Source organism: Leucopleurus acutus, assembly GCF_964270905.1.
Source record: "Leucopleurus acutus genome assembly, chromosome: X".
In the NCBI taxonomy this organism is placed as follows: domain Eukaryota; kingdom Metazoa; phylum Chordata; class Mammalia; order Artiodactyla; family Delphinidae; genus Leucopleurus; species Leucopleurus acutus.
This window is the reverse complement of record NC_139148.1, coordinates 129,302,623-129,326,720: the sequence shown is the minus strand read 5'-3', so window position 1 is coordinate 129,326,720 and position 24,098 is coordinate 129,302,623. Positions and strand designations below refer to the sequence as shown.

The 24,098-nt window shown below is 40.1% G+C and overlaps 1 protein-coding gene across 1 annotated transcript in view; it reads left to right on the top strand.

Moving 5' to 3' along the window:
* GABRA3 (gamma-aminobutyric acid type A receptor subunit alpha3) overlaps positions 1 to 9,766 on the top strand; it is a gene marked incomplete at both ends in the record, with an annotated part of 152,459 nt that extends 142,693 nt beyond the window's left edge. The window contains one exon of the mRNA XM_082864868.1: positions 9,431 to 9,766. Coding sequence (XP_082720994.1) covers positions 9,431 to 9,766 — 336 coding nt within the window. The remainder of the gene's footprint in view (positions 1 to 9,430) is intronic.
* Between the last annotated feature and the right edge of the window lie 14,332 nt (positions 9,767 to 24,098).

The following is a 24,098-nucleotide window of genomic DNA, read 5'->3' as shown; positions in this document are numbered from 1 at the left end:
TTTTCAACGTGAAAAAGAAAAGATTAAAAAAAACAAAAACAAAACTCATCTTGGCAGGAACAGAGATAATTCAGGGAATTAAAGAGAATTTAAGAAAAACAAAAGTAAATTTTATCTTATAGTTGTAAATACATACATAAAATAAGAATAGGATGGTAATATAAAAGGAAATCAGAGAATAAAGAAGAGCTTTTGAAATGAAAAATAACTGCCAAAATAAAAATTTCAATAGAGAGGTGGGAAAATAAACTGAAGAGAATCTCCCTACAAGTAGGGTAAAAAGGAAATAAATGGAGAATGTAAAAGAAAAGGTTAAGGGGCTTAGAGATGAATCCAGAAAATTCATCCAACTCAGAAGCTGCAGAATGAGTGAACAGAGAAACGAGAGCAAAGGAAATTAACAAAGAACAAGACATCTTTACAAATGGAAAGATATAAGCATCCAGATTGAAACTGTCCCCATAGGCCCACGTAAAGTGACATCATCTTGCAATTTTAGAAAACCAGGGATAAATGATAGTCTAAAGAGATTCTAGAAAGACAGTAAATGTTATCTACAAAGAAATGATTAGCAGAATGGCATCAGACTTCTCAGCTACATTGGATGCTGAAAGACAGTGGAGCTGTAAACCCTAAATCTGAGGATTTGAATCCTATGCTTGGCCAAAGTATCACTTAAGTGGAAAGGTAGAGTAGTTATTTTCAGACCTGCAGGAACTCAGAAATGTCACTTCCCATGCATTCCACCTTAGGAAAATACTGGAGGATATGTTCTACTAAAACAAGAGAACAGAACAAAAAAGGGAACGACATTGGATCCAGAGAAGAGGGTACCCTACAGAGGAGATAGATGAAGGGAATACGTAAGATGAAATCTATGCAGCAAGCACACCTGGAGAGGAACCAGTGCAGTTTGTAGCAAGAGGTTAGAGGTATTTATATAGTCATTTATAATGATATGATTTATTATTGATTGAACTAAAAATATTGTTATAATTGTATTGGAAGATGGAGGAAGGGTTGCATAAATGATGTAAATCATTATCATGAAAAGATGAATGGTTATGTGCAAAACAGATAGCAGTATAAGCATATTATTTAGAAATATATAAATAACTGTTAGAAGTATCAGCTAAGAGAATTAAAAATAATTATGAATTGCTGGACAAGGTTGGGATACATGGGGATAAGACTCTCCTGGTTTTCATTATAAGTCTTTACATTTATTTCTTTTTAACTAGGTGCATTATTACCTTGATTCAACTTTTTGAAAATTAAGAATAATCAAAGCAAATTAAGATGAAGAAATAAACCTCTGCTTTTAAAAAGAAGACAGTTATTATTCTTAGAACTGCTTTTAAAGTATTCATAAATTCTTACCTAAATTTTGGAAACACAGTAATTCTTATGTTTTTTTTCTTATTTTCAGGTAAGTATATTTGAATGCTCTAGAATAATATTTTATCTTATTTTACATTAGAGAAAATGCTCAACTTCCATCCATAGTTTGGAAAAGTTTAGTTTCTTATCATTAATGGCTTTTAAAAATTTGTCTGATATGAGAATTGCTACTCCAGCTTTCTTTTGAGTTCCATTTGTATGCAGTATCTTTTTCCATCCCCTCACTTTCAGTCTGTATGTATCCCTAGGTCTGAAGTGGGTCTCTTGTAGACAGAATATATATGGGTCTTGCTTTTGTATCCATTCAGCCAGTCCATGTCTTTTGGTGGAAGCATTTAATCCATTTACATTTAAGGTAATTATTGATATGTATGTTCCTATTACCATTTTCTTAATTGTTTTGGGTTTGTTATTGTAGGTCTTTTCCTTCTCTTGTGTTTCCTGCCTAGAGAAGTTCCTTTAGCATATGTTGTAAAGCTGGTTTGGTGGTGCTGAATTCTCTTAGCTTCTGCTTGTCTGTAAAGGTTTTAATTTCTCTGTCAAGTCTGAATGAGATCCCTGCTGGGTAGAGTAATCTTGGTTGTAGGTTTTTCCCTTTCATCACTTTAAATATGTCCTGCCACTCCCTTCTGTCTTGCAGAGTTTCTGCTGAAAGATCAGCTGTTAACCTTATGGGGATTCCCTTGTATGTTATTTGTTGTTTTTCCCTTGCTGCTTTTAATATTTTTTCTTATATTTAATTTTTGATAGTTTGATTAATATGTGTCTTGGCATGTTTCTCCTTGGATTTATCCTGTATGGGACTCTCTGCACTTCCTGGATTTGATTGACTATTTCCTTTCCCATATTAGGGAAGTTTTCAACTCTAATCTCTTCAAATATTTTCTCAGTCCCTTTCTTTTTCTCTTCTTCTTCTGGGACCTCTATAATTCGAATGTTGGTACATTTAATGTTGTCCCAGTAAGTGAGAAAGAGAAAAACAAATACCACATGCTAACACATATATATGGAATCTAAAAAAAAAAAAGGTTCTGAAGAACCTACGGGCAGGACAGGAATAAAGATGCAGACATAGAGAATGGACTTGAGGACACGGGGAGGGGGAAGGGTAATCTCGAATGAACTGAGAGAGTGGCATGGATTTCTAAATACTACCAAATGTAAAATAGATAGCTAGTGGGAAGCAGCCACATAGCACAGGGAAATCAGCTCCGTGCTTTGTGACCACCTAGAGGGGTGGGATAGGGAGCGTCGGAGGGACGGAGATGCAAGAGGGAAGAGATATGGGAACACATGTATATGTATAGCTGATTCACTTTGTTATAAAGCAGAAACTGACACACCATTGTAAAGCAATTATACTCCAATAAAGATGTTAAAAAAAAATTGGGGGCATTCCTGTAAAAATAGCCACAAATTGAGTCACCACTTGATATTTTCTCTCTGGGGTGAATGATATTCACTGTGGGTTAACTTGTATTCATAAACTGGTGGCCTTCCCACCCTTTTCTAAAGTAGGTGTAAATGCCCTGACAACAGTCATACTCTATCCCTGGTGAATCGATTGAAACAGAAACAAACAGGTGGATCAGCCAAGATGGCATAGTAGAAAGACCCTGAGCTCAACTCCTCTCATGGACACACCAAAATCACAACTATTTGCAAAAAAAACATTGATGAAAAAGACTGGAATGTACCAGAAAAGATCTTCTACAACTAATGTATGAAGAAGGAACCAAACAAGATGGATAGGAGGGGTGGAGTCGCAATATAGGCAAGTTCCATAAACCCATGTGGACAATCCACAAACAGGAGGATAAGTACCATTGCAGAGGTTCTCCCCAAGGAGAGAGGGGTCTGACCCCATGTTGGGCTCCATAGCCTGTGGGTCATATACTGGGAAAACGAGCCCCCAGAGCATTTGGCTTTGAAAACCAGCAGGGCTCACTCTCGAGAGTCCCAGAGAGCTGTGGGAAGTAGAAACTGTACTCTTTGCTCCGGGATCCAGGGCAGAAGCAGTAATAGGAGCCTGGGTCAGAGCTACCTGCTGATCTGGAGAGTCTCCCAGAGAGGTAGGAGGCAACTGCAGCTCACTCTGGGGACACAGACACTGGTGGCAGCCATTTGGGGAGCTGATTCTACTATGAGGACACTGGTGCTGGTAAGCACCATTGTGAAATCCTCCCTCTAGCTTATAAGCCTCAGGACCCATCCCTGCCTGTAGGCAAAAGTGCTGAGACACCTCATGCCAAGCAACTAACTGGGCATGGGCACAGCCCCACCCACCAACAGACAGGCTGCCTTAAGATCCCCTGAGCCCACAGCTGCCCCTGGACATGGCCCTGTCCACCAGAGGGCACGGGATCTGCCCCACAAACCAGTGTGCAGGCACCAGACCAGGGACCTCCAGCCAGACCCTGGGACTCAGCTTCACCCACCAGTGGGCAGGCACCAGCCTCAGAACCCCCCAGGCTCTGGCCTCACTCTCCAGTGAGCCTGCTCTAGCCCTGGGACCAGCCTCACCCACCAGCAGACAAAAACAATTAACAAAATGGTAATAAGAACATACATATCAATAATTACTTTAAATGTAAATGGACTAAATGATACAATCAAAAGAGACAGAGTAGCTGAATGGATAAAAAAACAAGACCCATATATATGCTGCCTACAGGAGACACACTTCAGATCTAAAGACACACACACAGACTGAGGGGATGGAAAAAAAGTATTCCATGCAAATGGAAGTGAAAAGAAAGCCAGTGTAGCAATACTTATATCAGACAAAATAGACTTTAATAAAGACAGACAGAGGAGATGAGGAAGGATATTACATAATGGTCAAGGGATCAATCCAAAAAGAAGATATAATAATTGTAAATATATATATGCACCCAATATAGGAGCACCTAAATACATAAAGCAAATATTAACAGACATAGAGGGAGAAATTGACAGTAACACAATAATAGTAGGGGACTTTAACACCCCACTTACATCAACAGGCAGATCATCCAGACAGAAAATTAATAGGGAAATACTGGTCTTAAATGACACATTAGACCAGATGGATTTAATTGATATTTATAGGTCATTTCATCTGAAAGCAACAGAATATACATTCTTTTCAAGTGCACATGGGACATTTTCCAGGAGGGATAACATGCTAGGCCACAAAACAAGCCTCTGTAAATTTAGGAAAATTGAAATCATATCAAGCATCTTTTCTGACCGTAACACCATGTGAGCAGGAACCAACCAAACACACACAAAAAAACCCTGCAAAACACACAAACATATGGAGGCTAAAATATATGCTACTAAACAACCAATGAATCACTGAAGAAGTCAAAGAGGAAATTTAAAAATACCTAGAGACAAATGAAAATGAAATCACAGTGATCCAAAATCTTTGGGATACAGCAGAAGCAGTTCTAAGAGGGATGTTTATAGTAATACAAGCTTACCTCAGGAAACAAGAAAAATCTCAAATAAAGAACCTCATCTTACATTTAAAGGAGCTAGAAAAAGAAGAACAAACAAAACCCTAAGTTAGTAGCAGGAAGGAAATCATAAAGATCCGAGCAAAAGTAAATGAAATAGAGACTAAAAAAACAATAGAAAAGATCAATGAAACTAAAAGTTGGTTCTTCGAAGAGATAAACAAAATTGATAAACCATAGATAGTATCTGAGTCTCATCTGCTCTTTCCTTAGCTGTGATCTGGCCCCAGGTACCTCCCCACATATGCTCTGGATATCTCCCACCCTCTCAGTAAACTGGTGCCAGTGATTACTTCTCTTCCACCTGCATTTTCTCCCCTTTCTATTGGCTTACTGACCTCTTCCTGATCCAGCATGCTCCCTTCCTCTTTTGAATTCACTTGACTCAGCATTTGTGCCTTTCTGTGTACTTCTTATGTTCTCCCTTATATTTTAGTTCTCTCTTATTTTAATTACTGTTCCTCATTAGACAGCCTAAAATTTACCATCTTAACCAATTTTAATAAGTATGTTCACAATGTACAGCCAGCTTCCAGAACTTTTTCATCTTGCAAAACTGAAACTCTGTCCCCATGAAACCAGAAATTCCCATTCTCCCCTCCAGTCTCCCCCTGGCAACCACCATTCTACTTTCTGTCTCTATGAATCTGACTTCTCTCAGTGCCTCATATAAGTGGGATCACAGTATTTGTCTTTTTGTGACTGGCTTATTTCATGTAGCATAACGTCCTTAAGGTTCATTCATATAACCTGTGTCAGAATTTCCTTCCTTTTTAAGGCTGAATAATATCCCACTGTATGGATGGACTTTCATTGCATTAATCTTTTGGCTATTGAGAATTATGCTGCTATGAACATGGGTGTACAAGTATCTCTTTAAGACCTTGCTTTAAATTTGCAGGGTATATACCCCAAAGTGGAATTGCTGGGTCATATTTTAATTCTATTTTTAATTTTTTGAGGATCTGACATACCATTTTTCATAGCGTCTGTACCATTTTACATTCCCAACAGTAAACAAGGGTTCAAATTTCTCCATATCCTTGTCTACACTTGTTATTTTCTTTTTTTATTTTATTGCTCTTATTGTTGATAGTAGGCACCCTAATGGGTATAAGGTGGTATCTCACTGTGGTTTTGATTTGCATTTCCCTTATGACCAGTGATATTAAGGATCTCTTCACATGCTTATTAGCCAATTCTATATCTTCTTTGGAGAAGAAGATGTTTGAAGTCTATTCAAGTCCTTTGCCATTTAAAAAATTGGGTTGTTTGCACTTAAAAATTGGGTCTTTGTCTGATTTGTCTTTGAATCCAACATAGCATATATTCCATTACTTTGCCCCACTTCTGAAAACTGTGGTTCAGGAAAGCTGGATGAATGTTACGGGGTTAACACAGAGTCACAGGACCATATCTGCATATACTCTGAGGTCCTGGTGGTCTCGGGTACATTCAGGGCTTCAACTAACTCTCTAATTAGCACTTCTGGAAATAATAAACATGAGTGCCATCTGAGAAAAACTCATGAGTTGGACATGCATTGATGCATAAAAGTTTTCATTACCTCATTCCAAAATCCACATGAGGTGGCCTTCTAGAAAGAAAAGTGTCCTTGTCCTCAGGTCAAAATGCTTGGAGGAATTTGGAAGAGTCAATTTCATTTTGGTGGTATGAGAATTACTCCAGGATGAACTATAGAGATATGCTGTCTATATAGGAGAGGTCAAGACTCAGGAGGAAAAAACTAGAAATCACATCAAGAATCTTTATTTGGGGGGTCATTTTTCATTCTGTAAACATCTATCATATAGCTAAGAGCCTGGCATTGGCTAAGGAGGTAAGAACGGAATTGCATCTTGGTCAAAGTTAAGTCACTAGTTTGTATCTATCAAATTCCAGGGCATAGAGAATTATTAGAAAACTAGATGCAGAAATGGGAATTATTAACCATTAATCTCTGCCTCCTGCTTCTGTCTTCTCAGCACTACAACTTTGGCTTTGATTTCCCTTCTTTGACAATTTAGGTAAAAATTATAGTGGCTGATTAAAATGTGCCATGATGGAAAGGGCAAGGGAAATTAAAAGGTAATTTTCTTTTATTACTTAAAAAATCTGCGATTAAGTCAACTGCTGCTTCTCCACCTATAGAACACAAAGTGCCTACAGAGCTAAATAAAGTGTTTGCTGTTCAGAATGATTATTTCAGAGACTTGGTTGTAACCAGCTAATAAGATGACTAAATGAAATAATATATGTGAGTGTGAAAGCTTCTAGCAAAGTCAGGGTAGTGGTTTTTTTCTTTCCATTTTTTCCTTTTTATCTTGTGTACCCATGAAAAAAAAAGAGATTACTAAGCAAATTAATAAGTAAGCAGGCAAACAAGTGAAGTGCTCCTTTATTTAATAGCAGAGGCATTTAGCAGCAGGACTGTATTCACAATGAATTTGCTAATTATAAATGAGTCCCATGCAGTATTTAAAGCATTTACGCAGTTCTTAGAAGCCTTAGAGTTCTGTCCCCCTCCACTTGTAGCAATGTGACTACAATCCTCAAGGAGAAAGAACAGTATTGCTTTTTAAATGTCCATTAGTCAGACTGCTCATTTACTTAAACCAGCACCCCCTTTTTTGTTCCCCTTCCCCTCCCTGATGAAAACCCTGAAGCCAGCACAGGCAGGCCTTTACCATGCACACTGTCATCCAACTACAGCAAACTACTTGTCATCCCTCAAATAAGCAGTGCCTTTGGCCTGTGCACTGGCCTTTGCTACATCTTCATCTGGTGAGCTCCTGCTCATCTTTTGCAACCCAGCTCACCATCCTCATTGCCTTCTCTGAGCCACCTTTTCCAGCACCTGTAGGTACTTTGCCCCTCCCTCTACTGAATTTCCATCACACTTTGTTCATATCTCTTAGAACTCTTATCACATTATATGGCAATGATGTGTTCACAAGGCTCTCTCCCTTGCTGGACTGTAAACTCCTAGAAAACAGGGACTGAACTTTTAACCTTCCTACGTATCCCTAAACACCTAGCATAGTTCTTGGCCCAGTAAATATTCAGTAAATATTGGGCAGAAGTTATTATTAGGATCAGGAAGATAAATGGCAGTGTGGTCTAAAGAAAAAAAAACGATAAAAATGGTGGGAACTCTGAAGTAAAGAAGTAAAGAAATAGAAATAGATTAGGAGAAAGGGGGTCAGTAAGAGAGGGTGGGAGTAGAGAAACCTAGGAAGGAAACAAGTAGGAAGTAAAGAAGTAAAACAGATGATGGGAAGCAAAGTAACATTAAGGGAACAATGTGAGGTGTGTGAAATCAGGGCAACATAATTAGTTGTCACTTTTTGTCAAATACTCCTGGGTATTTTCAAAGCTCATCTAGCTCCACTTTTCCCTAGAAACAAAGAGAGATGGAAGGAAGAAAAGGCCAGAGAGGGAAGTGAGGCAACAAACACTATGAGCTCAGCACTCAGACTATGACCTCAGCCACTGTCTTTGTCCTCCCCTGTTCCTCAGCCTCTCAGTCTCTCTCTTCTGATCCAGGCCTGAGCTTTGTCTTCTTTTCTCTTTTCTACATGGAAGGTCCATGTATACACAAGTCATATATATGAGAACAAATGGGCACATGTGTCTATGTTTGTTTACTGAGTTTTTTTATAATCTGGAAAAAGAAAACAAAGTGTAGTGTCATAGCAATCCCCCAGCATCCCTGCCTTTGTTGTGTCAGAGGGAAGCATTTGCATAACTCCCTGGGGAGGCTGTGGCTCCTGCCTGCAGCCTTGCAAGAGTGGACATTTACAGTGCATGAAGGGTGAGATACTGTTATAATGATGCATGTAAACATGCTATAGTATTTATGTGTCTTTAAGACGAAATGACTTTCAGACTCACCAAGCTCTCTTCCTCACAGGAGATGTGCCACTTGATGGTTGAAGCCTTTTGGAGTTATGTCTCGGGTAACCAAAAAGTGTCTCATACTTATAGAAAGCAGTACAGTGCAGCCCTGGATAAAAGTTGAGAGCCCAGGTGGCTAGTGTGGGCTCTGCCACTCAGTCTGAGGCTGAGTTTTCTCATCTGTCAAATGGGAGTAATCTCACACACTTACCTCACATGATTACTGTGAGGATCAAATCACATTATTGTACAGGACCCTACCTGTGACCAAGATTTCACAGTTTTCCAGTTATTTATGCCACCAATTTTTAATCTGACCCTCTCAACAACCCTGAAAAATATTTTGATCCTCATTTTACAGAAGAAGAAACTAAAGCTCTAAGAGAAGTGACTTGGCCAAAGCCACATAGCTAGTAAACCAGGATGTTGCAAATTTTCTGTTTTCAAACTCATCTTCAATTATCCCCAGACACAAACCTGGCTACTCAGTGCTATTGGCTTCATAGCCCCTCTTTCCTAACTTCCCTCATGGTGCCTCCTCCCCACAGCCTCTGAAGGTGTTCTGTATAATGGATTAATTAGCTTTTGTTTTGTTCCCCCCCTTCTCCCCTACTTTTTCTGGCCCCTAGAAGAAAACACCAGCAGTCCCGACAAAGAAAACCAGCACCACCTTCAACATCGTGGGGACCACCTATCCCATCAACCTGGCCAAGGACACTGAGTTCTCCACCATCTCCAAGGGCGCTGCTCCTAGTGCCTCCTCAACCCCGACAATCATTGCTTCACCCAAGACCACCTACGTGCAGGATATCCCAACTGAGACCAAGACCTACAACAGTGTCAGCAAGGTTGACAAAATTTCCCGCATCATTTTTCCTGTGCTCTTTGCCATTTTCAATCTGGTCTATTGGGCCACATATGTCAATCGGGAGTCAGCTATCAAGGGCATGATCCGCAAACAGTAGATATTGGCGGTGCCGCAACCAGAGCACTGTATACCCTAGGAAGTGTCCATGCACCCAAACCCCAGGGCTCCCCTTCATGTGTTTCAGGATTCTTCTTTTTTAACCTTCTTACCAAGCCATGACTCTCAATTAATATTTATGAATCTCAATGAAGAAACAATAACAACAGAAAAAATTACTTTTCCCCATTGCTGAGTATATCCTCATTGGAGCCAAACACTGCCATTTGTCCAGTTGCTCATCTTAATCTGCCAGTCTCCCTCAGCTGAGGGCACAGCATGTATTTTATTGCACTCTGCCCACTAAAGAAAGAACAGGAGACTCTATGGCCTGTAGTGAGAGCCTTGGCTATTTGAAAGTTCCAGACTAAGGATGATTGTTGACTGGTCCAGATCAGATGATTCTGACTCACTAGGGAGCCAGGCTGCGTCCCATGTGGTCCTGCCTGCCACCTCCCCTGCCCACAGCATGGCCCACTAGACATAAGTACTGATAACAAAGGCAGGAGCCAGTGCTAATCTCTGAACATGGCCCACAACCCCTTTATTGGCTTGGAGGTTAATGTGGACAGTTAAGGCTTACCACTGTCTACCATGTATGGCCAAAACAGATAGAACCAACTGGGCCAGCCTGGCACCAACATGGCTGATGACCTGCCATGTCTAGCCCCTCAGGAAAATAGTACCCTCTTTGGTATACCTCTCCTCCAGAAAGCCCTTTTCTCTCAAGCCCTATGAACCCCTTGCAGCCAGCTGGACACTGCTTAGCTTGGACTCATTACTGCCTGCAAACTCTTTAGGAAAAGGATCAAGTAATTTTTAAAATTTATACTAAAAAGGGACATATAGAACAAATTCTAGATCAAATGCCTAAATTTTTAAAAACATTAGAGAGACAGGAAAGTCACCTCCCTGCCAAGGCAGCTAGTCAAATACTGGATGGAGTAAGCGATTTGGGCTGGATGGTAGTAGAGGCTTGAAATCTGGCTCAAAAAAGAGGGCTACTGGCAGGTGAAAATCAAATTCTTCCTTCCACACCCTTCACACTCCAAACCGTAGGCCAAGCCCAAGAACTTTGCTCCTACTGTGTCAGGGACCTCTGGTCCTCTGTTGATGCCAATTTTAAGAGGGATGAATTGGAGTTTAGTTGACTTTTGAGTCAACTAAATTATTAACCTTATTATCAGTTTGATAACATATTATTTAGGGGATTTGATCTCATTTGTTCTTAATATGAGTAAAAGGGACAGTCATAATTGTAAAATATTTATAAGGTAGATAAACTCAGTTTCATGTGTTTGAATGACTTGCCTAGGCTCCTTACAAGTGTCTGTAATAGAGAACTGTCACGTGACCCTTTCCAAAGGCCAAAATGAAGACAGGGCTGAGAATTCAGGTCCACCTTGATCTCAGAATCAGCACAATCTCAACAGGCATGCTGCGTCCTGAATGCAGTTTGGTTGGACACCAAAAAGATTTTTAGAAAGTCACAGTGTGTCACCCAAGGAGACCACTTCTAATAGTCATGGCTCAAGGAAATGAGATTAAGATGGCAGCCCCAGCCACTAGTCCAAAGTATCCTAGAACCCCTAAGTAACACCACAGAGAGCACCAAAAGGAGATTCTCCCTGCCTACTCCCTGATCAATGCTCCTAAGGGGTCTATCATTAGCTGCTGGTTGCCTTTTCACCCATCCTTCCCCCATCCCCTGCTTCCTTGCCATTGCTGGGATAATGCATGCCAGTCCCATTATTCCTAAGACTGTGTCTGTATGTAAGTTCATGACTAAAAGAGTGTAGTGTCGTGGATATGTGGGGATGGGGGGTGGGATGGGGGGGTGGGGTGTGTGGGACTGTTAATGATTGTCCTGTTAATGATCATCTTAAGGAATTTAGAATGGAAGCCTGACCTTTGCCTCTCTGTAGAAATTGTGTTTCCAAATGCTTTGGTGCAATGTTTAGCGGCTGTTTATTAAACTCTTTCTGAATTGTACTCACTCGGGCTAGAGAACGTTTTTTGGTCACTCTTTGCCTAACACAGGCAGTACTCTGTTTTTGGCTTTCACTCCTATTCTCATGCCATCCTTACTTCTTAACACCATTGGAATATGCTGGAGAAAAGGTATCCCAAGAGCAAGAGACCTATTACAGTAATCCAAAATGGAACCCATGTGAAAACAGCTTTGATTGACTCAGGGGTCTCATTACCCAATATGACAGAGAAGGAAACACTTGTATTGCTTCCTCCACTAAATTCACCCACTCCCAGGAAGTAGAGAAAGTTATTTTCTTTGCAATTCTAAAGGCTTTTGTTCTTTTCCATTGATTATTATTTCCCTTAGGCAATAGTTCCCTTAGGTAATAGTTACTAGGCAGAGGGAGAGTGTCTGTCCAGTTGGTTAGTCCATGTGTTGGAAATGGATGATGACCCTTATTTGTTACAGAGTTTAAGAAAAATCTGGGAAGTAATCTTATGAGATGTGCTTGAGGAAATCGCTGGGCTTCTAAAGGATGGGGAAGATCTCCTTGGGAGAGCATTTTGAATTATATAAAAGGTTTTCTTGTCTGAAATAAGATCAGGGACTTGAACAATTTGACCCTCGGTGCATGTTCCAGCCACGTGGTCATCTGATGGATGCCCTGATGCTGCAGCAATTTCATAATCCCTGACCAATTCAATCATACCACCAAAACAACCATGAGAGGCAGCCTCCATAGCAAAATTGCCCGATACTCATATTTAAGTGTTTCCTTGAGAAACTTCTAAAACCACTTTGCCTCTGAAAACTATTCCCCTAGTTTTAGGGGAAAGCTGAAGCTGTTCCCATCAGTACTTCTGTTGCTGAGCTCCCCTAGAGTTTGAAATCCTACCCCAAACTGGGACCAGTCTTGCAGACTTAATTATTTTATGGTATTTAGAGCTTCAGAGACATATTCCTAGCAGTTCTAGAGGCTGCTGGAAGAATGTCTAACACAGTGTAGGCACTCAATTAATATTTGTGAATAAATGAATGCTAACCTAGATCAGAGCTACATGGGGGGGAGGGTTTCATCAGGGTGGTGTTGGAAAGGAGACTAGCTAAACCATGCTCAATGGAGACTAATGGAAGCAAATACATGCAATATGCAACATTCTAAAGCAGCTCTAAGAGCATCCAAGTGCTAATAAATGTGCTCTAAGTCATTTAAAATAACTTTTTTCCTACTTAATAATTGTTTGCTCCTATGAACTTTTAAATCTGAGGTGTTCATGTAATGAGCTATTAGTTCCTCATGCTAAAGTATAAAGTACTGCAAGCAAGAGAGCCAGGCATGACTGAGCACCAGGATGCATCTGTGTTATGACACTCTTCAGAGGGCTTCTCAGACTGAACTTGGGAAGGAGGCCCTCTGGAACTCTGACTCCTTCCAAGAGGTCTGGCAGGACATGGAATGAATGAGAAGGGAAATGGAAGAGGAAGAAAGCATTGGGGAAAATTCTGTCAAACGGGCCTAGAATTAGAGGCAGGGATCTCTAGTATCGATAGCATCTAATTACACAAGCTCCCTTTCACCTGGAAATATTAATCACGTGACCACCCACTGGGGTGAGGCTAAAGGCACCTGCCCTTGTTGACTAAGCAAGCTACCCTCTGGAGCCCCCGGCCTTTTCCATCAGAGAGCACCTGGGCCTTTTCTACCTTTCTTTTGCCTCAGCTCCAACAATTTGATATTATGAGGAAAACATTGAGAAGAATGAACACCTGAATTTTAGTCAGGGCTCAATTCCATATCAGTTGCTATGTGATATCGGGCAGGTCCCTCCCCTGAGATGAGACTTTCCCTATTAGTAAACGGGGTTCTGATGAAAGCCAAGTCAACAAAACAGTACCCTGTCCAGCATCTGCCCCGGTGGTCCACTTTGTCCCAAGTGTTACCACATCCTGGGCCCCCCCACACCAGCCCACCCAGGAAACACAAACCCCAACCTTTGGTTGCCTGTCACGCAATTCAGATGGATTGGCAGCTTCAAAAGAATTTGATTAAACACCAAATAAGGAAGCTAAGACGCTAAACCTTGGAATGCAGGGGCCCAAACTCTCAGGCCTAGTAGTGACCTCCTTACCACTACCACCCCCACTCTTATCCTTGGCCTGAGCTTCATGTGGCAGAGTCTTGTGTCGTGATGAACAGGACCATTAGTGGCCCAGCACCAGTCTCAGCATGGGCAAAGTTGGGTCCTAAATTGAGAAGATTAAGCAGGTGCTGGTACCAGGCAGGGGGTCCCTAAGTAAACTAAGAGTACAATTTGGGAACAAAACCACCTTCCCCTTTGTTTTTCCCCTCCAAAGTTTCCGCTTAGTGGAGGACAGAAACTCTCAGAAGGGAATTCCTTAAACTTCAACAGAGCTCATAGGATCTGCACACACCATCTCTCCCTTCCCTTCTGTGACAGGCAGAAGGTGGCCTTCCTTCCATCTGAGGCCAGCTCCTCTCTTCTAAAAGAATTCTACATTTGTTATCTGCTCTCAGTGAAGCCGCTTTTGCTGAGTCACCACTGCTCTGGTTACTAAAACCTAAAGGCATTTTTTAGTTATGTTACTTGACCCGTCAGCAGCATTTGACACTTGAGAATGACTTGATTCTTTGGTTTCCATGACACCAGTCTCCTGATAGCCTTGATTTTTCTCCCTGCTACTTTTCTGTTTCTTCTCACTCTATACACTCTCCCTGAAGGATCTCATCTGTCCTGATACCCTCAGTAACCACATATTTCAAGTATCTTTTGCTATGTAACAAACCAGCCCCAAATGTAACAGCATAAACAATGACAATTTATTATTCCCGTGGGCCAGGAATGTGGACAGGGCAAATAAAGGATGGCTTGTCTCTACTCCATGATGCCTGGGACCTCAGATAGGAATACTCAAATAAGTGGGGGTGACTCAATTGACTGGAACATACGAGGATGGAGGATCTACTTTCAAGCTCCATGTAGCAGGGGATTCTGTGGTGAGATGAAGGCATATTAGTTACCCAGCTCTAGTCCTGTTCAAGAGGGGAAATGTTGGGTCCTAAACTGAGAAGACGAGGGCGTTTTGCATGCCAGTCTAGGGGGTTTGGTCCTTCACTCACATGTCTGGAACCTGGGCTGTGATGGTGAAAGGACAGGTTCAACTGGGACTGTTGACTAGAGCATCTATACATGGCCTTTCCTTATGGCTTCTCACAGCATTGGCAGCTGGGTCCTGAAAGGGAGCATCTCCAGAAGGGGCCTCTGGAAAACAAGTGTTCTAAGAGAACCAGGTGGAAGCTGCATGGCTTTTACTGACCTAAAATGGGAAGTAGCTGCATTCTGTTGGTTACATCAGAGACACGAAGGCCAGGCCTGATTCAAGAAGTTGGGCACAGACCTCATCTCTTAATGGGAGGAGTGTCAAAATTTTGCAGACATGCTTGCAAACCACCTCATCTACTTTATGCTGATGACTGCCAAATCAATATCTCTAGCCTAGTTCTTTCACTTCAAATTTAACCTGTTAAGAACAGCACTCTTAACTCCTCAACCCACACAACTTTTCCCTTGGGCATTCCTTTATCAATAAATAAAAACATCATTCGCCCAGATGCTCAAGTCAAAAATTTAGGAGGAATTACTGAAACCTCTCTCTCATCCCCATATCCAGCACATCTGACAATCTTATGCACTCAGCCTCTAATTTAAATCCCGTATTGTACCTCCTCCTCTTCACTTCCACCACTAGAACTCCAGTCTAACCCTCCATCATGATCTCTCACCTGGATCACTATATAGCTAGCATTTTAAACTGTAAACCAGATCATGTCACTTGCTTGTTTAATACATTTCAATGGCACCCTGCTGCACCTAAAATAAAATCTAAACTCTAACCCAGGCCTTAAAAGTCCTGCTCAGCCTCCTGCTACCATAATGCCTACCTCATTCACAATGCATCAGCCATATCAACTGCACATCAAGTACTAATATGTTTTAGGGCCTTTATGCATGGTGTTTCCTCAGTCTAGAATGTTTCTTCCCTTCCTGCCTTGACCTGGCTGACTCCTACTCATCCTTCAGTTCTCACCTGAAAGGTCATGTCTCTCATGCCTTGTCCTCCATGATAAAAAAGCAGTGTGCTTACTTCCACTCTACTCTGTATTGCTCTCACTATCCCAACGTTCACCACATTTCATTGCAATCTCCCACTACATTAAGCTCTGTGAGGAAGAGCTGCCCATTTACACCACTGTATAGGATCAACACCATAGTCTAAACTCGGAAAATACTGAATAAAATAACTTCTGAGCTGGACTTTAAAGGATGATTCAAAATTTGTCAGGCAAAGAGGAGAAGGGCATTCAACATGAATGTACAAAGATCCAGAAGTGAGAGAGACCATAATAGGGTATATGGCCAAATTTAGTTGTCCTAACTTTCCAGGCATTTTACTCATTAGGCTGGATGGTAAGTATAGTGGTTCTGGACCCAAGAGCTGGTGGTGGGGGGCCATAACCTATCATCTACCTGAGGACCTGGTTGCATGCCATCATCTTGCTGATTTGTGATCACAGAAAGTTGGCTTTTATAGACAAAGAAAGATAATAACAACACATGTGAGCTGCTTGGGGAATAGCTACTTGTTGGCCCCTAGGCTTGAAGTTCTAGGCCAACTTCCTAAAGACTCAGAGTCTTAGAGGTTCCCATCCTTGTAGCCACACTCCAGCCTTGCTGCACAGCAAGGACATTCAATCACACTATTTCAAAACCTACAGACCCTTTCTCAGATCATTAAAGGGTCACATGACATGAACATAAGTCCATGAAGGATAGTATTAACACTGCTAGGTCCTGTTTTAGGCCACTCAGATTTATCATAGTCTCAGGACAACTGTGGTGCAGCCTTCATGGGGGGTTAGGGCTCTGCATTCTAGCTGATGGAGTTTTATGCCCGCAGGTGTCATGTTTGATAAGGGCTCTATGATCTTTATACACTTTAAGCTGGTCCCTTCCTGAAATACATATCTAGCCTGGAATCATACCAGTCCTTTCCTTGCCTCTTAATGGGAGGAGAGCAATGAAAGTTTAATGAACCTTTATTGACAGAGAGCTAGTGAGCTCCTAGTAGAAATAGTATTAGCCAGAGAAATCCAAGGTCTTATTACTCACCACATTCTCTCCGTACTGATGTGAGGAACAGATGCTACTGACCCTGAAATTGTCTAATCTCCTCGAGCCACATCCATGCTGAATCAGTCTCCTATGATGATCTACAACCAACTTTTCCAGGTTTCTGTGGCACTAGCAGGCCTCCTCCAGTTTAAAGTTAATAGGAAATTGCGCCCAAGACTGGTGCTCTAGTCAGTGGTACTTCAGCTGGGAATCTGTTCTCGGCACTTTGGTTTTTGGTCGTGTCCACACTACAATCCCCTTGAAGGAGCTATGATGACAGATGCAGCATGGCCTGAACCTTGGGAAGATGGTCATCTTCTCTTACAAGTATTAACATGTGGCCATGTGAGCGGCTTTGATTGGGACTGGTCCCCATCCAAATGCATGAGAAGAATGAGATACCAACATGGTTGTGGGGAAAGCTGCTAGTGGTTAGAACAAATGTGAATGGTAAAAGACATAGGAACTGGGAGGCAAGAATACTGAGTTCTAATCTGGGTTATACCATTGTCTTACCTGCATGACATTGGGCAAGTCACTTAACCTCTATATAACATAAATATAATAAGAAAACTATTCCAGGGAACACTGGGATTAAATGAGCTACTGCCCATGGAGGATTGTTGGAATCCTTAATTGCCACTCATATGTAGAGAATAAATCTTCTAATCCAAACACTGTTACTGAGAGTGAAGTCACCAAGATGGCAACATAGGTGTCATTCTTGTCTTTGCCCCCTCCCTGCAAGAAAAGCAACTAAAAACTATTTATGGAGAAGACACCACTGAGAGAATCCTAGAACATAGCAGTGAGGGTGACCCCAATCTCTGCATCACAGAGGCCAAGACAGACTGCATTAGAAAGGTAAAAGGAGTGACTACATGCTGACTGCAACCCCCTCCCCCAGTGTAGCACCATGCAGAGAGATCCCCCATGAGCCTATAGTTTCTTCACTGAGAAGAGAGAGCCCAGAGGTGACCTCCAGCATGCCCCAACATTGTGGGTTGCTTTGTGGGAGCCCCTACTCTGTTTTTTTTCCCACAGAGATTGCAGTGGAATCTGTGGGGCTCAACCACTTGAAATATGATTGTGACAGAGAAGTGGGGAGGGACTTCCAAAAACCAATACACAGATCTTGGCAAACCATATTCCTACCTGCAGAGACCAAGTAGTCCCAACCAGTGACTTTGCTCATCTGCAGAACCAAGCTGGTGGTGTAGTCTGAACAGGGAACTCAGTGGGGTGCAGATCTGCTAGATCTGGGTTCTAAAATGAGGAGTTTTGTCAGCCCTGGAGCTGGGTCTGCCCACACTCAGGCAGGAGAGCAGCCCCCATCCCCATCTGATAGGAAAGGATGGCGAGAATACCTGAAGGCTGTGTAACAGTGTAACACAGCAGTGCTGTAGCTGAGAGGAGGGTGGGCAAAGCTGATTGATCCAGAGCAAAGCCAGTGTTCCTGTTCAGTTAAGAAACTTAGGGCATGAGTCAGCTTAAGACCACAGAGAGCCTTGGTGGCCTTGGAGATGCTTCTCACACTACACCAGGAAGGGAAACTAATTTTTAGTCCCACTTATTGCTGAATACAGCCTTCAGCCTGACTGACCAAGGAACCTAATCAGAGCACTTGGGAAGTTCTGATGCATAGCCCATCCAGCAACCCTGTGTATAGTGGCACTTGCACTGAGAGCACAGTCTGTGGCTTTCCCTGTCTGAAGAGAAAAATTAGTGTCCTTGCCTGACCAGGATATTCAGTCCCCATTCTTGCCTGATTTGGGTCCCCAAATAATGACCTTAACAGGCCCTGGGTCCTATCCTGCTGACCTGCTGGGGCAGGGAATCTAATTCACAGCCTCACCTACTACTGAGTATAGTACTGTGTCCCAACTGTCTAGAAAGCTTGACCAGAGAATCCAGGCAACAACAGAACCCATTCTACAGACTCACTTGGGCAGGGAATCAAGCCAGCAGTCCTATTCAGGTGTTCTCATCTAGTGGCACAACCCTCTATCCCTAATCTCAGAGTTCAAACAGTTGCCTCATCCAAAAACAGACAGGCCCCACCTGCCCAAGGATGTTGCCAGCAGATATGTTCAGAAATCCAAACTGAGCTGACTCATGAAGAACTATCTCTTCCAAAGTGAATCTGCAAAGTCTGGAAGATGAGACCACTTACTCAAATGCACAGATACCAACATAAGGAATCAAGAATCACAAAAAATCAGGTAAATATGACAGCATCAAAGTAAACTAATAAGCTCTAATAACTGGCCCTAAAGAAATGGAGGTCTGTGAAGTGTCAAAGAATTCAGAATAATCCCTTTAAAGAAGTTTAATGAACTACAAGAACACAAGTTTAATGAACTAAAAGAACAGACAGGCAACAAAATGAAATTAGAAAAACAATTCATGAACAAAACAATAAGTTCGATAAAGAAATAGAAACCATCAAAAACAAACAGATATCCTAGAGATGAAAAATACAATAACTAAACTGAAGAATTCTAGAGTTTTGAAAACAGATTCAACCATGCAGAAGAAAGAATCAGTGACCTGAAAGTTAGGACACTTCAAATTATCTTGTCAGAGGAGAAAGAACAAAAGGAATGAGAGAGGAAGAAAAGCAAACTGTCAGCCACAATACTATACCTGGTGAAACTTTCCTTCAGAAATGAAGGAGAGATAAAGACTTTCCTGAACAAAGAAAAGTTGAGTGAATTCATCACCATTAGACCTGCTTTACGAAAAAACGCTAAAAGGAGCTCTTTGAGTGGAAATTAATGGATGCTAATCAACATCATAAAAACACAAGAAGGCAGTGTAAAACTCACTGGCAATGGTATAGTCAAAGTTAGATTCTATAATATGGTAATGGTGGTGCATAGTTTACTTACAACTCTAGTTTAAAAGTTAAAAAACAAATGTAGTAAAAAATAACCATGACTATAACAATCTGTTATTGTTTACACAGTATAAGAAATATGTAAGTCGTAACAGCAATAACCTAAATGAGAGGGGGAGGAGAAGTAAAAGTATAAAGCTTAAGCATTCTATTGAAGTTAATTTGTTATTAATTTAAAATAGGATGTATAATTTTAAGATATTTTATGTAAGCCTCATGATAACCACAAAGGAAAAACCTGTAGTAATTACACAAAAGAACATGATAAAGAAGTCAAGACATCAAAACACAAAAAAAGATAGAGGGATAAGGAACAAGGAACAGTGGGTCTACAAATAAATCAGTTAACCAATTGTTAACTAATTATTAACAACTATTAAGATGGCAATAGTACATCCTTACTTATCAATAATTACTTTTAATGTAAATGGATTAAATTCTCAAACAAAAAATATAGAATGGCCGAATGTATAAAAAAACAAGATCCAACAATATGTTGCCTACAAGCGACTCATTTTAGCCTTAAAGACACACATAGGGTTTTCCCTGGTGGTACAGTGGCTGGGAGTCTGCCTGCCGATGCAGGGGACACGGGTTCATGCCCTGGTCTGGGAAAATCCCACATGCCGTGGAGCAGCTGGGCCTGTGAGCCATGGCCGCTGAGCCTGCACATCCGGAGCCTGTGCTCCACAATGGGAGAGGCCACAACAGTGAGAGGCCCATGTACTGCAAAAAAACCCCAAAAAACAGAAAAACAAAAAAACCCCACACAGACTGAGGGTGAAGGAATGGAAAAAGACATTTCAAGTAAGTGGTAACCAAAAAAAAAAAAAAAAAAAATGAGGGGTAGGTATATTTATGTCAAACAAAAACAGACTTTAAACTACAAATGGTTAAAAGAAACAAAAAGTCATTGTATAATAGTAAAGTGGTCAACCCATCAAAAAGATATAACATCTGCAAATATCTATGCACTCAACATTGGAGCACCTAAATATATAAAGCAAATACAAACAGAGAAAGAAGGAGAAATAAACAGTAATATAATAATGGTCAGGGACTCTAATATCACACTCTCAACAATGGAGAGACCATCCAGAGAGAGAATCCATAAGGAAACAGTGGATTTGAACAACACTGTAGACCAAATAGACCTAAAAGATATCTATCTATCTATCTATCTATCTATCTATCTATCTATCTAAAGAGAGAGAGAACATTCTATCTGATGACAGCAGAATACATATTCTTCTCAGGGGCACATGGAACATTTTCTAGGATAGACCATATTTTAGGCCACAAAACAAGTCTTAGCAAATTCAAGAACATTGAAATCATAGCAAGTATCTTCTCTGACCACAATGATATGAAACTATAGTCAATAACAGAGAAAAACTGAAAAATTCATGAATCCATAGAAATTAAACAATAATCTCCTGAACAACCAAGATCAAAGAAGAAATTAAAGGGTAAATTAAAAAGTGTTTTGGGACAAACAAAAAGGTGATACAACATACTGAAACCTATGAGATCCAGCAAAAGTAATTCAAAGAGGGAAGTTCATAGCAATAAACACCTACATTAAGAAGCAAGAAATATCCCGAGTAAACAACCTAACTCCATGACTTAAGGAATTAGAAAAAAGAACAAACTGAATCAAAGTTAGCAGAAGAAAGGAAATAATAAAGATTAGAGCAAAATAAATGAAATAGAGAACAGAAAAATCATAGGAAAGATTATACAAAATAAGAATTTGTTCTTTGAAAAGTTAAACAAAATTGACAAAACTTTAGCTAGACTAAGAAAAAGAGAGGATCCAAATCAATAAAATTATAAATGAAAAAGGAGACACACAATCGATGCCACCAAAATATGAAGGATCATAGGAGGCTACTGTGAACAACTATACACCAAGAAACTGGACAACCAAGAAGAAATGGAAAAATTCTTAGAAACATAACAAAATCAAAACTGAGTCAGGAAGAAATAGAAAGTCTGAGTAGATCAATTACTAGAAAGGAGACTGAATCAATAATAAAAAATTTTCCAATGAAGAAAAGCCCAGGACCAGAGGACTCCACTGGTGAATTTTACCAAACATTCCAAATTAAACTTAATCCTTCTTAAATTCTTTAAAAAAATCAAAGAGGAAGGAAAACTTCCAAACTCATTTCACAAGGCCAGTATTACTCTGATATCGAAGCCAGAAAAGGACATGGGGAGGGGGAAGGGTAAGCTGGGACAAAGTGAGAGAGTGGCATGGACATACGTACACTACCAAATGTAAAATAGATAGCTAGTGGGAAGCAGCCGCATAGCACAGGAAGATCAGCTTGGTACTTTGTGACCACCTAGAGGGGTGGGATAGGGAGGGTGGGAGAGAGGGAGACACAAGAGGGAAGAGATATGGGGATATATGTATATGTATAGCTGATTCACTTTGTTATAAAGCAGAAAATAACACACCATAGTGAAGCAATTATACTCCAATAAAGATGCTAAAAAAAACACCTTTTACGAGACAAAAAAAAGAAAAGGACATTACCAGAAAAGAAAACTGTAGACCAATATCCCTGATAAATATACATGCAAATATTCTCGATAAAATACTAGCAAACCAAATTCAGCAGCGCATTAAAAGGATCATTCACCATGATCAAGTGTCATTTACACCTGGGATACAAGGATGTTTTAACATACGTGAATCAATCAATGTGATATATTTCATTAATAGAATGAAAGAAAAAATCATATGATCATCTCAATAGAGGCAGAAAAAGCATTTAACAAAATTCAACATTGGAACATGGTAAAAACTCTTGACAAATTAGGTATAGAAGGAATATACCTCAACAAAATAAAGGCCGTATATGATAAGCCCACAGCTAATACCATACTCAGTGGTGAAAAGTTGAAAGCTATTCCTCTAAGATCAGGAAAAATGCAAGGGTGTCCACTCTCACCACTCCTATTTAACATAGTACTGGAAGTCTTTGCCAGAGAAATCAGGCAAAAAAAAGAAATAAAAGGCATCAGAATTGGAACAGAAGAAGTAAAATTATCTCTATTTGCAGATGACATTATTATATTATATTATATATTATATATAATATATATAATATATATATTATATTATATTTTATCATATTATATTATGATATTATAAATAGAAAATCCTAAGACTCAAAAAAAAATCCTAAGACTCTACCAAAAAACTATTAGATATAATCAATGAATTCAGTAAAGGTGCAGGATACAAAATTAACATACAAAATCAGTAGCATTTCTATACACTAACAACAAGTTATCTGAAAAAGAAACTTTTAAAATGATCCCATTTACAACAGCATCAAAAACAATAAAATACTTAATACTTAATACTAAACTTAACCAAAAAGGTAGAAAGATCATTATTTTGAAAACTACAAGATATTGATGAGAGAAATCAAAGAAGATACAAATAAATGGAAAGGTTCATGTTCATGGATTGGATTCATGTTCTTGTTCATGGATTGTCAATACTACCAAAAGCCATCTATAGATTCAGTGCAATCTCTGTCAAAATTCCAATGTGATTTTTCACATAAGTAGAAAAAACAATCCTAAAATTATATGGAACCACAAAAGGCCCAAAGAACCAAAGCGATCTCGATAAAGAAGAACAAAGCAGGAGGCATCATACTTCCTGATTTCAAGCTATACTATAAAGCTATAGTCATCAGAACAGTATGGTAGTGGCATAAAAACAGACACATAGATCTCTAGAACTAAATCAAGAGCCCAGAAATAAACCCAAGCATATATGGTCAACGAATATTTGAGAAAGGAGCCAAGAATACTCGATGGAGAAAATATAGTCTCGTCAATAAAGAGTGTTGGGAAAATTGGATATTCACATGTAAAAGAATGAAACTAGACCCCTTTCTCACACCACTCACAAAAATTGACTTGAACTGGATTAAAGACTTAAATGCAAACCTGAAACCATGAACACCCATAAGAATACATAGGAATTAAGCTCCCCAACACAGGTGTTGGCAATGATTTTTGGGCTACTACACCTAAAGCACAAGCAACAAAACCAAAAATAAACAAGTGGAACTAAAACAAACTGAAAAGCTCTGTACAGCAAAAGAAACAATCAACAAAATAAAATGACAACCTACAGAATGGGAAAAAATATTTTCAAACTACATATCTGATAAGTGGTTAATATCTAAAATATATAAAGAACACATACAACATAGCAAAAAAAAAACCCAAACAC